Genomic DNA, 14,244 nt, shown 5'->3' on the forward strand with positions numbered 1-14,244 from the left:
ACTTAGAATCAAGGCCTGATAGAGCTTACTACATAGCTGAATCCAGAAAAAAGAATACAACCATGTGATTCACCAGCATCCCGGTGAGATTGATGTTGATTCGCTGAGTCCTGCAGGTGGGATGAGTGTCCTGGCCCTCGGACTCTTGGTCTTTCAGTTCCTTGGCCTCTCGGCACATCAGCTCCTAGGAAGCTCTGTCGTCTGAGCTGTTTCTCCTCTTTGGTTCGCCTAATGAAAAAAAAAAATAATGGGGGATTAGATGGTAAGCACTGTTACAGTACTACTGTTAATGATAAATCATGACGTGTCCTAGAACGTTATATATTTTGATCAGTTTTTCAATTTGTGGGTACAGCTCAGGTGTTACAGGAGGTGCAGCTGTAAATAGGATTTTATAACACCTAATGTCTTACCAATGCAGGTGCCTCTGATTCGACGCACAAGGCGCAGTCCCCCCCCCCCCTTAACCCATCAGCTCCCGCAATACCGCGTCTCCTGTCGATGTCGCAAAGGTTGCCGTCTCCGCCTACGTTTCAGTCTCCGCCGACGCCGCAGTCTCCGTCGTCAGTCCCCACCGACGCCGCTGTCCCCGTCGCACTTCCCACTGACGCCACAGTCCCCGTCGCAGTACGGGGAAGACGTCTTGTGGTAAACGAGTCAGTGGAGGCTATTCCTAATCCCTCCAAATCTAATGTCTTACCCTAAGTTTAATAAAATCGTAAGAAAATAACAACAGAATAAGAAATACATCACAGGATAAAAAAAAAGGTCAAGTAAAATATCCATATTTATTCATTTATTTTTCCTGTATGATACGCGAGCTTGACACTACACTCTTCTCACCTATACCTGGCCTAGCTTTTCGACGTTTTGCAGCATAGAAGGCTTAAATCAGTTCTATCGTTATTATTTTTTTTTTTTCGCCCATTCATCCATCATCTGATCTTTTTCTGGCACCGTTAGGAGCGCAGAGGCCTCTGGGCTCAGTCCTGATATTTAAGGAGAGAGTGACCAGCCTCATTTCTCGTGAGTGGTATTATATGAGCAGGAAATCCCTCCAATCCCTAGGAAACAAACCCTTACAGGCTCAATCCGGTTACAGTGTCTTAACCTACGAGACAACCATGTATTATTTGAGGACAATGATTTCCCGGGTAACAAAAAAAAAAAAAAAAAGCTTGTCACTCAATGTAGGGTCACTTTTAGGGTGATCGTCTCACCTAATTCTAAATCTAAATAGCTCTCTTTTTTTTATAGGCCAAGTTAGAGTAAAAAGAGTATGCTATCAACAGTACATTCACCTTCAGTTCAGCATCCATTAACATATACAGGGTGGCCTATGTATAGTTAAATAGTTAGCTAGATAGACAGGTAGCTAGATAGACAGGTAGATAGATAGACAGATAGATAGATAGATAGATAGACAGACAGATGTAGATACAGATATGGACAGATAGACAGACAGATATACCACTCCTCTTCTATAGTCCGAAGGATAATCTCTCGTTTGTTGCTAGGACGGTTCAGTCAGTGTTATCAGTGGCTAAGCTGCATCATATATTCATTTCCTACGCCCACTACCTCACCCTCGCCCAGACCAGCGGACTGAACCGTCCTGCAACACATAAGATATTGCAAGATCATTTGCTAGTGAAGCGCTATCTACGGACTACCATGTACATAAACACAACTAAATTGCGTATAATTATGGTTGTCAAAATGGATTTACTATAACTATATTATAGATTTAGCTCCAAGAGTGCTGACATATGTTGCAAATGGACAGTTGTGGATATAAAGACTGACCCATTTCCTTAAGATAAATAATGAGACAGTAGATAATGATTTTCAAAACTCAGTGATATGATCTTCAGTCCAACAAATTATCTCAGAATATTAAGCATGAGTTCCATAATCGTTCAACTAGAAAGTGGATAGGAATTATTGTCTGCAACTGTAGAATACGTAGACACAATGAGCGAAAAATATAAAATGGTTACAATAACTCTCTCTCTCTCTCTCTCTCTCTCTCTCTCTCTCTCTCTCTCTCTCTCTCTCTCCCAGAACATGGTTATGGAATGTTATATGTATTTATTTATAGTCTTCTTTGCACTTCAGTAAACTTAGAATTACATATGGGTCATTTTAAGAAGTCATCTCTTTAAGAAGTCTTACTCTTTTCCTGACTCTGTAAAATGCCACCTTGTCATTTGGCCCTTCAGTCCAATGGCGTACTTTTCATCTGAATCAGGCCTGTTCCACACCAATTTATTTAGCTTAAGAAGGTTCGATTGCAGTGGACGAATTAGTGAGGGCTATCTAACTCTACATCCGGAGCTTTTTTCAATGCTGAATAAAACCGCCTGGAGGTAGCATGTATAATATGGATGATATGACATCGGATTGAAGGGGACAAGATAGCAGTTTTCCAGAAAGAATGCAGATATTATGACAACTGGAATTAACGCTAAGAATTAATAGCAGAAATTATCAACACAGAGTAAGAGAAAGACCATCGATTTGTCTACGGGGGAAATGGGCCACAACTTCATTCACTCGTCATTAAAGTCTCATAAAAAGAAAAACCCAAAGAAAGAGAACAATCATCAGGCTGCCAAGCGATAAAGGACAGCACGTCCATTCACTCCTCATCTAAACTTAAAGGGGTCGACACGGTAAAATCAACCAGTAGACCAAGTTGAATCTACAGTAATAGCCATCGTCCTCTCAGCAATGCCGAGTTTAACATAAAGGTTACAAAATACGGAACCAGCATCTTACAGTATATGGGCCGACTCAGCATAATCAACCTGTACACCAAGTTGACCATTATGGCCACAAAAAGGAGTACCATCGTCCAAACTCTAGCCATCGTCCTCTCAGCCTTATCAAATTGAAAGTAATGGTTACCATAGGCTATATCATTATCCTGGAGGGAGTTGTTTACTAGACCATATTGCAGATACTGTCCGCGTAGCCTCAGTTCGACCCACTGACTGCACACAATATCAAAGCTATTTGGTCACAGCAGTTCCATTGGTGGCAGACACGGTTCTTTGGGGAAGGCGGTGTCTGAATCGGTAGAGAGGTGGCCTGCAGTCCTAATGGACCCAGGATCGAATCCCGACTGGGGCAGGGAACAATTTAAGGATTTGAATTTCAATAATGCAAACTTTACTGATCTACCAGAAGACTCGCCTACATGTCATAAAAACACCCCCACTAATATCAGTACACCAGTCCTGTATGAGACAGCCCTAGCGTGTAATCAGTATGGACAATGGGTGTTAGTGCCGAAGTGGTGACAAGTGGAGGTGTGTAGGAGGAGGGGTACTGGGCCTTGGGGATAGGCCCTGAAGCCTTTGCCCAGAGTCGGACACATAAAAAAAAAAATAAACATAAAAAGTACAGAGGGTTTTATCATCATCCTAACCCCTCCCATTACCCTCTCGTCATTACCAGATTGTACATAAAGGCTACAAAAAGCAAAATAATAATCGCAGAGGGATCGACTAGGCATAATCAACCTGTAGACGAAGCTGAACATTATGCTTACGTCCTGACCCATGTCATCGTCCTGCCAGTCTTACAAAGTTTAACATACTGTAAGAGCTACAAAATGCAAAATAACCATCCTAGAGGGGTCGAGTCAGCAAAACCAACCAGTACACTAAGTTAAACATTATGGCCACAAAAGGGAGTACCATGGTTCTAACTCTAACCATCGTCCTTTCAGCCTTACCAAGCTTACTATCACCGTGAATAGTCTTTCCCTTACGCATCCGACCAGCCCCTATAGCCACCACCCTCAGTACAGCCTCGCGCATTTGTAGGTACTCGGTAAGAACGTGCGTCATGGTCACGAAGAAGAGGAAGAAGATGCAGGCAAAGAACCAGACATCAATCATCTTGACGTAGGCGGTGACGGGGAGAGAGTCCGAGGTGTTGCTGAAGAGCGTGTAGAGAACGAGCAGTGTTGTCAAGCTTACTGCCAACCGTACCTGAACAGAATACACAGTGCATTAACTAATGAAATATACTGGTAGATAAATAGCTTAGTAGACAGACTGACAGACAGACAGACACAGATAGACAGATGGACAGATAGATAGATAAACAGACAGATAGACTGATAGGCAAGACAGACTGACAGAAGATGCCAGAGGTGTTACTGAGGAGTGTGGAGAGGACTAAGGGTTTTATCAAGCTTTCTGCCAACAGTGCCTGAGCAAACACATACACTCAGCTGAGAAAGATACGCCGTTAAATACAGACAATAGAAGGATACATTTAAAATATCATGTAGATGAATCGACAGGAAGAAGAGTACAAAAGCAGATAGAAAACCAGATAGATGGATACTTACCCTGACGGCTAATTACTCATTGGCCAAAGTCAGATACATCAGGAAGAGATAAATAATTAAACAAGTAATTTTAACACCCTAATTATTAGACTTAAAAAGAAATATGCATCTGCGATCAACAATTCTTTTTCCATAACTTGGGTTCGGAACTTGTGAAAAAGGGAGAGAGAGAGAGAGAGAGAGAGACAGACAGACAGACAGACAGACAGACAGACAGACAGAGACGACCATAATTAATGTCTATAAAGAAAAGGGGGGATAAACGCTGAGAAGCCTTTCTTTTTTTTTTTTCTAAATTCTAGTCTTCTCCTACAGCACGTCCAGGAACCATCGAAGTTATATCCAAATCCCCAAACTGCACTGCTTGGTAAACAGGCACTTACATCAATCCTGGGCAGGGTAATGAAAAGTGAGCTGTAACCAACGCAGAGTAACATAGTCGTGGGCAGGAACACGACCAATACGATCACCGTCCACCTTCGCCATAACTGGAATTCAATCTGGGGAGATAGATAGATAGATAGACAAACAGATGCAAGAAGAGATAATAGTGACTGAATGTAGACAGATGAATAGACAGACAGAATGGTAGATGGGTAGGCTGATACGTACTATATAGCTACGAATGACAGTGACTGTACAGTAAAAGACGCGTGAAACATAGTTCATTCCAATTATAATCATATTTGACCACGACAGTTATCCTTCATTACCTCTCCATACTCCCTCACTTTAACTCCATCATCTGTAACAATAATTCAGATTTGGAACGAACTATGGTTACAGGTGATGGAGTTAGGGTGAGGGAGTATGTGTGGGTGTGGAAGGGTGTAAGTCATGGCCGAGTGTGATCCTAATTTGGAATATGAACACAAAAAAGGGGATAATTGCAGCATGTCGGGTGACTCATGTTATACATCTCCTATAAGAGTATGACTAGACTACTAAAATAAGACAAGGGTATCAAATCAAACTCTCTAACTGAAAATGTCAGGAAAAAAAAAAAAAACATTCATTTTGAATAGAAAAAACCGAGTTGGAATAGACTCTAGTTCTCACCCTTAGCAGACTGAAGCGCGTCTCATTGGTGCCACTCTCTCCAGCGCTTATGGAACACCTTGCCACCTCGAACTTGGGCAAGTATCTCTCCTCCAGGTACTGCACCTTAGATAGTTTGTCCGTAAAAGTGGCCAGGTCGCTACGTGCTGACGCCATTTGCAGCAGCATGAAGCAAATTTGTTCATCGAATGGGTAGTAGAATACCTCGAAGGTGCACACGAAACTCCCACTGAAATTTACAGTTATGTTACTTCATAATACCTATGGGTTTAGCATGTAAATAATAAATGAGGTTATGTTATTTTGTTTTTACATGCTCGATTTCCTCACTTTTATATGATGGCACCCGAAAGCAGGAGTAAACAGTTTCATTTACTTATATTAACTCAACATCACAGTAAGATGGAAGTCTCAACAAACGATACTGTGCAAAACAATCAGCCGTATATATTTTTAACTGTATGGGAAGGTCAAGCCTGTAACGTGATTGAAAAGCCAGCCAAATACTAAAAAGTATCAAATTTTACAGTTAAATCTTTAACTTTATTAATATGACGAAGTGTACCTAAGGTGTAGCCTCTTCACAAGGGTAGCCGCTCCCCCTTCGTAGGCAGTATCTGTGAAGATAATAATATTCAGTTAACAAATTAATTGGCTCACAGACGTAAGAAATATCTTAATTATACTGCAAGAGCTATACTTCATTTCTAGCTTGTGCGCAGGTGCCGGAGAGGGACGTCTTCATGTGGTGGTACTGATATAATCAGGCGATTCTTCGCCCGATTATACAACGCATCCCCGCTCCGCCTTCCTTTCTCCTTCTCATATCCTGGAAAGCTGTAAGATGGACTGCTGGAAAAGGGAAACTTAACGCCTGCAGTCCACCGGGTTCACATCCAGATGATACTGGGGCCACAACATCAACAACTGTCTCTACTATCCCTGTCTATCTGTCTATATATCTACCTATCTTTCTACCTACCTATCTTTATATCTGTCCGTCTGTTTGTCTGTGCTCAGGAACATCGTCTTACCCATACGGACATCGTTGAACTTTGGTGGGAGTGGCCCACCTTGCTTCCTAATGCTGACTGCCTCGCTCAGGACATCAATATTCCCATTATACACGTTAGGAAAGTTAAGTTTAGGTGTCCAAATCCCATTAACATCACTTGCATCCAGTGTGTTCCACTCGAGCGTGTCTCCCAGGTTGAGGTAGGTGATCCTGGGGTCCTGCCATCTCAGTTCAAGTTTCAGTTCCACGCTGATCGATCGCTTAACATCGCTAATCTCTTCCACACGTAATACATCCACACCGGAGGTGATCAGAATAGGCCGGACCCCAGAAGCATTGGCTGGTGGTTGACTGGCTCGATATCCACCAGGCAATACCAGCATCCGACAATCGTCCTCGTCTGAGAAGTCTGAACAATCATTCTTTCCATCACACCGCTTATTCTGGGTAATACAGTCACCGTTTGAACAGGTGAACTCTGCATTGGAGCAAACAGAGATGCTGAATTGGACCTCAGTATTGGCTGGTGTGTTGCAGGTCGGTTTCTGCAGCGTCCACATATGACGACCAAGAGGATATGAGTTCTCGTATGGAAGTGCCAGCGTGGCGACTGTACTATTGTCCGTTGTATCAAGCATTATCCACACTCCCTCGCTGTTTCTGTAAATCATATAGCCATAGTAACCGTGGAAATAAGGTTTCCCTCCCATGTAACCCAGAACTTCGTAAAATGTTTGCGCCTCTGTCTCAAGGCATAGCCCGCGAAGACGGAGTGGGGTGATATGCATCACATGGCAGGGTACACAGGCGGGCCACTTAATATTACAAGACGTGTCCACCCAGAGTCCATTCAGCAGGAACATCAGTAAGCAGTTCTCTCCATCCCCTCCATTAGGTTCATTCAATTCAAACGGTGGGTTATTAACCACACTGTTGTCAATAAATCTACGCCAGACATTCTCACGAACTCTGTCAGTAGCACCGATCCACAGATGATAGTTGGACTTACACTGGGTAGCAAACTGGACAGACTGATTATACAGCTTACTATTCTCTGTGATGTCTGCTGGAGTGAACACTTCATAACCGATGTTTCTGCAGGCATGTCGTGACTCTGGCAAGTACCTGGGCTCTGGCAGGATCACAAAGTCAGACGGTGCTCTGCAAAATTCATCTTTATTCATGACAGCAAGGACGACAGAAGGTGTCTGGACTTCCTCTCTCTCGGTAGAAAATATCTCACCAATCTCCGTTTTTTCACAAGTAGCTTGGCTCAACACTTCTTTCTCATTTAGTAACCTGTTGTAAATGTTAACGAAGGCCATTTGCCCACGGAAGATTTGAGTTGCATGATAACCTCCATTGACTTTATCCTGCTCTTGCCCCAGGGTAAGGAAGCCTCGCAGGGGAAGCGGTACCCTGGGAGTGGCAATAGGTCCCCGCGCCCGCTGCTTCCCACCCACGTACGCCAAGTATTCCCCACGATCAAATACATGGCAATAATGACTCCACTCCTGCAGGCCAATGGGGCTGGTGAAGTTGGGAAATCCGAACTGCCTTACACCGTTGTAGTAGAAGCCGTGGTACCCTCCCCGACGGTCTGCAAATTAATAACCTCACACTGATGATATCCTTTGCTGTGAAAAAGAATCAGTATCCGCATATAAGCCAAACAAAATATCATATTTGAAATACTGAAAAAATATTCAGACACAGTACATCATTAAACACTATCACTGTTGTTTGAGTATTTACTTTTTAAATAACCACGATAGTTTATAGTAATATATACTTGTTCAAAGATTAAAGACTGAATGTTTGCTTAAACTGCACAAGGGTTTGAAATGCAGACAGCCAGTAGGTAAAGAATGTCTCCATGACATACATAGGTGAAGGACATCATTCTCGTGGTCGGACACTGCCAGGGAAACGTAAGACTCGTAGCTGGAGAGGGTCAGGGGTCGAGCCCAGAAGCATACACTGAAGGTCTCCAGGTCCGACACTTCACCCTGTTGGTATAATAAAAATGTGACAGTGACAGAATATGTCTGACTTTTCGTTACTACTTTTTTGTGGGATTCAGGCTGATCACACCCAACTATAATGATCGTCAAAATGAGGGTCCTCCTTAAACGTTTGCTCATTCGGTTTTAATAATGTAACTCTAACGGCCGTATTGTAGGTGACATAGGAAGTTTCGTAGCACCTTTTCCTCGTCAATAAAATTTCATTAAATGTTATTCATATCTCCTTAATATTGACATTATATCAACAGCATACAAAAAGATACTAAAGTTTAACTTGCAGAATTAACTGCCGTGGAAGAGGTGCCACGAAATTCCTGAAGCCATTTAACTTGGCGAAGATTTTCGTTCTCCTATATCCTATTTCCCGTAGTTCAGTGGCAATTGAAGACAGTCCTACAATCCTACATATTCGTAACTAGCGCCAAATGCTATAATTAATCTCTTATTATGGCTCAGCATTCAAGGTGGAAAGACGACAATTTTACGCCTAGTTAAATGGAAACGAGTATAGTAGTGATCAAGTTAGATAATACGACTCTTCATTCTTGATTCTCGTTTTACCGGTTGGAATCTCAGTGAGAGGTTATAGCTGACCATGGCGTCCGTGCGAGGGGGTGCCCACATGTCCATCTGCAGGCCAAACACCTTCACTCCAACCACAAATACGGATTCACCTGAAAAATAACAACAGTTTAATCCACTCAGTCCCGTTAAGTTTATTCAGGCTTCCTCTTGACAAAAAGTAACTTATAGGTGAGACTTTTTGAAAATGGAGGGGTTAGAGCATTCACAAATCGGAAGGAGTGACTTAGCACGTAATTCAGTCTTCAGAATATTCATGTTCGCCAACTTACACTTTGGTGTTAGAGGAAAGCTCCTTCATGTGCTTGCGTGGATGTAATCATCGCGGCTCAGTTGCACGGTTATAAAAAACCTCCGTCAACTCCCACTCTATACCCTGGCAGGAGGATGGTGACTTTCGAGAGAGTGACAACGTCAGTCTGCAGTCCACTGAGTTCACATTTCATATGATTCTGAGGCCACAAAATGCAGAAGGAATGAGCTGAAGGGCCAGATTTTTGCAACGCCTTTCCCTCAGCTACAGATTTTGCCGGCACAGTTCAGTTATCCTCGCTGGATTAGGCAGCTTCATCGCAACGCACCCTTACCGGTTTATTTCCTCATCGGACACGTAAATAAATACTTATAAGTTACAATGATGTGGATGTGCTGGAAAACGTTAGAAGTTAGTATCCTGAGATGGTTGGGCCTTATGTTGGGAATGGAGAATTAGAGACTGACCAGGAGACTGTGGGTGAGTGAACTGAAAGGGAGAGGATAAGGGGGAGACCGAATGTGTGGCTTCGAGATGGGCTGAAGAGGAATATAAGTGTGCATGAGTTGGAGAAAGGACAGCCTGATGGCGGAGGACAGCTTGAGGAGAATCGTTTATGGCAAATCCATCCGGGATTGTGGCGTCTGGTGGTAGACAGATAATTTTTAGTTGTAACTGAAGAAGAAACTGAGTGGGCTGGAACGGCTTGGAAGTAAAACACCAAATGCAGAGAAAGGACACAGAATCTATTGAACACTTCGCTTGTGATTTTTTTTTTTTTTTTTTTTTTTTTTTTTTAAGGAGAAATAAGCGATACTATCTAAAGCTGCAGCAGCTGACAACATTTCTCAATATACAGTATGCAAAGAGCAGGAACGAAAACTGTGAAAACAAGGACAGTTACTGCTGGAGGTTTGGTAAGAAAGACTCGTAAACAAGGTGAACGAAGGGATAGGTATTATTGTACAAGGTTCCTTGCATGGATTGTAATCAGTTTGCACTGGTGAGACATTTTTGGGTCTAGACAAAAGAATAACTGAACACAAATATAGCATGAAAAGTTTAAACCCAAATAATGTTGTCGTAAAACGTGAATTTGCAACTAATCCTCGAATAAACTGAAATGAAAGTTCATCAGAGATACGAAAAATACAAATAGACTTAAATATTTAGAAGCGCTCCAGTTATTGTAGCATGTAACAGTCTCAGAGGATAAGGGGTTATTCATGGTCGCCAGGCCACTAATACACCTGCTAACTAGCAGCATGTCTACTGTATTTAGTTTATTCCTCAGGTAGACAGTGTGTTTTCATACAGTACCTCTGGCCTAGACAGTTTAAGGGGCTCAGATGTATCCACCGTTTGTCATTCCTGAAGAAGTCGTAATAGGCGAAACGTTGAATAAATCCTTGGTCCTCTCACTGTATTTGGTGCTTTATCTCCAGTCAAGGTGCAATATACAGTATAGAATTAATAGCAAAGGGAGAAAGGGAGAGGTGCTAGATAGCCTCGATAGTGAAGATGATATAAAAAAAAAAAAAACATACAATAAAATATTCAGATGTAATATGCATCATAAGGTGGTGGTGCTATGGAAATTTTGTAAACTGACATGCCTTATCGGCTTCTCCAGTACTGTTTCCCATTGTCGCCAGTCATTTTTTTACCTACTTTAAAACACCTTCAATAATCCGATATTCACAACTGACCAAATATTTCCTTTGTTGTGCTATTATAAAAAATGTCATAAGAACACTTCCGTTTAAAATAATGGCTAGATAACTCAGGTATTCACCGCCTAAATTACTGTCCGTCAACTACGAGACATTGGGACGGTGGACCTGCGGTAACCTGTAGGGATCGCCGCCAATGTATGTTGTGCTGTTTCAGTGGGTGGGTGAATCTCTGCATGCAGCTTAATTTTGAAGGATATTTACTGTTTTGGAACAATATTTTACGTAAAGAGATGTAAAGAGAAGGCTGTATGAGGGTATTAGGGTACCGACTGCATTATATGGGGCTGAAACATGGAATATGGGTGTAGCAGAGAGGAAAAGTTTGAATGTAATGGAGATGAGGTGTCTGAGGAGTATGTGTGGAGTGACGCGTATGGATCGAGTGCGGAATAATGAAGTGCGAAGGAGAACTGGAGTTGTTCGGGATGGCTGGTAGAGTTGAGCAGAGGGTGTTGCTATGGTTTGGGTATATGGAGAGAATGGATAATGTGTGATTGGTGAAAAAGATAACTAGATCTGATGTGAGAGGTGTAAGGCTGAGAGGAAGACCACGAATAGGATGGATGGACAGTGTGAAGAGAGCGCTGGATGCGAGAGGGATGTCTGTTGAGCAAGGAAGAGTGGCTGTGCGTGACAGAAATAAATGGAGAGAAATTGTGAAGGAATAAGTGATGACGCAGCGCTGAGGGGATATTCTCCCACATTTGGTCTGATCAGCTAGTCAGGTCAGGTGCAGGTAAGGGGATGGATCTGTTATGATGTGGCAGGGGTAAACCAGTTCTGCTGTCGGGCCCTGCTGCGGATGTCACTGATTGCATTGCGCAGTTGACCCTTGTGCAGTGTGGTGCGGTGAGGATCTGTCCCTTCTCCCCTTTGGGGCTAAGATGCGAATGAATGTGTTTGAAAGGATGAGTAAATGGGGAGTGTGTCGTCCTGTCTCGGCTACCTCCCTTTCCTTGGGGGAAGCAGGCTAGGTATATAGATAGATAGATTTTACGTGCGTTTGAGTGCGTGTGCGTCGCTGAGTTGCTTGAGTCGCTAATAAGGTTGAGGGACAGCGAGGCGTCTGATGCAGCCACGTGGCGGTGGTGGTGAGTACGAGAGAGATCGTGTGGACGCAGGCCCGTGCTCAGGTGAGGGCGGAGGAGCCACGTGTCCCCTTCCCTTTATTCCCACCTTTCCCTTGCAGTCCAATGACGTTTTATATATTTTTATATCTCCAGACGTTTTTATTCATCCTGGGAGAGACTTAGAACACGAGATTTAGTTGTAGCTCCCATTCACCCCATCATAACGAGAAATTTAGGCTGAATTAAATCGTCTGTATATGCCATAAAAAATTAAGTGAAACAATACCATCTGACTCACGGGGTTAAGGTTCTAAGACTCAGGATAGCATTATTTAAAACGCCTTTATATTTATGTACTAACTGAAAGACTGCTATAGTGATCAGTTGGACCAATACAAAAACACAATGCACGTCAGTTTTATCATATGGTATGCTGTATTTGAATGTACTAGAGATGAAGTCCACTCAGGCCCTAGTATTTTCACTTTTCATGTAAGTTAACTTTAGTGCATTAATATCTTGTACTGAAATGATAATGCTTTGATAATGAATGAAAGTGAATATAGCCTGTAGTGGTCGGAGTGAGCGTCGCCATCACTTCCTGCACACTTCCCCTACCCCCCCGCATCCTGCCCACCCCTTTCCCCCTCAATCCTTGTCATCTCCCTCCCCTTCCTCTCCCTTCTCGCCCTCCTCCTCCTCCTCCCCACTTTCCTCGTGAGTACGGGCCTGCACATGTTATTCTTCTTGCAGTAAGGAGCAAAAGTTCGCCGACACTTTGTCTGCCGGATGCGGCAGAGAAAGGTGTTATGTGAACTACTTTTATGTGACTGTAATACTAAACAGCGTGTAAGGAAGGATATACCCTGCCGTTCGGGGAGGAATGAGTAAAATGGAAGGCAGGACACGATGCTGAAATAGGAATATCGGCGAACTTTGCTCTTTGCTGCATAAATTTACCCTTTTCATTGCTTTGTTTATGCATATTGATATTCAGATTTTTTTTTTTCCTTTTTATTATGCCCGCTGTTTTGTACTTAGCTTCATCATAATTTGGTTTGTGAGCATAGGTATTCACCAATTTTCTTAATGTTTTGCCCTGGTTTTTTTATGGTTATATACATGTCCCGAAACTCGAAGGTATTTTTAAAATTTCCATAGTTTCTTTATATGTATGGGCATTTTAAGATTTGTTGATTGATTTGCCCAAAGCTTTGTATGTGCATCTATATACCGTATTTCTGTAACTTGTAATGTATTTAGCTGATTCATCGTTTTGTTTTGGTACATAGATGTTCACAGACCTGTTTAATGTTTTGTCGTTGGTTTTCTGTGTCAATATATTAGCTTCCTCATAGTTTCCTTTATATATATGGGTATTAAGAAAATTGTTGAATGTTTTTTTTTTTTATTGGTTTTGTTTGTTCATATATATTCCAATAATTCACGTTGCCGCGGCTAAATGAATCTCCGTGTGTGTGTGTGTGTGTGTGTGTGTGTGTGTGTGTGTGTGTGTGTGTGTGTGTGTGTGTGTGTGTTTCTTAATTATTTTTTATTAATCATACTTTCAAAGACTGAAATCAGGCTAATAACGTTCGTCTTGTGTTACTAATTCATCTCCATCACTATCCCAACCTCTTTTCCTAGGTAAGCATATATTCATCATGCATTTCAGTGTGTGTGCGTGTGTGTGTGTGTGTGTGTATGTAGCAACATATAGCAAGTGACTGGTATTTCCGAGCACTTTGTGTGTACTGTATGTGAATGTGAATGTGCGTGTGTACGTACACACTGCCTGCAAATATTTGTGTGTGTGTGTGTGTGTGTGTGTGTGTGTGACTCACCTGATATTAAGGTGAGCAGCAACATCAGCAGCAGTATATCATTAAGACATCCAGCCATCATCATGTCGCCTCACACCAGCAGTCAATCCACACCGGGTTATTCTGTTTGGCCAAGGAAACATGAGTAAGATTATCGGATCAGATTACATTAAGTGAGGTTAGTATAAGTTAGGTTAGGTTAGTTAGATTAAGTTAGGTTGTGATTTGTAAAGGAGGAAGCAGTTAGATTAGGCTGGGTTATACTTCAAGCATGCCCAATTGTCCGTCTATTCATACCTTCTAACAGGCGCCT

General features: G+C 42.4%; 1 protein-coding gene across 1 annotated transcript; it reads right to left on the bottom strand.

The window, feature by feature from the left end:
* Positions 1-3,635: 3,635 nt before the first annotated feature.
* Positions 3,636-14,016, bottom strand: LOC145391003 (uncharacterized). Its single transcript, XM_080265735.1, has 8 exons — positions 13,953-14,016; positions 9,029-9,141; positions 8,326-8,449; positions 6,460-8,040; positions 5,991-6,042; positions 5,426-5,654; positions 4,750-4,866; positions 3,636-4,001 (listed from the first exon to the last, which is right to left on the bottom strand). Exons 1-8 carry the CDS (start codon positions 14,014-14,016, stop codon positions 3,636-3,638), a joined length of 2,646 nt encoding a protein of 881 aa, XP_080121861.1.
* Positions 14,017-14,244: the final 228 nt, after the last annotated feature.

The sequence above is a fragment of the Coenobita brevimanus genome, chromosome 16 (genome assembly GCF_032717465.1).
Source record: "Coenobita brevimanus isolate Jiangsu-jjx chromosome 16, ASM3271746v2, whole genome shotgun sequence".
In the NCBI taxonomy this organism is placed as follows: domain Eukaryota; kingdom Metazoa; phylum Arthropoda; class Malacostraca; order Decapoda; family Coenobitidae; genus Coenobita; species Coenobita brevimanus.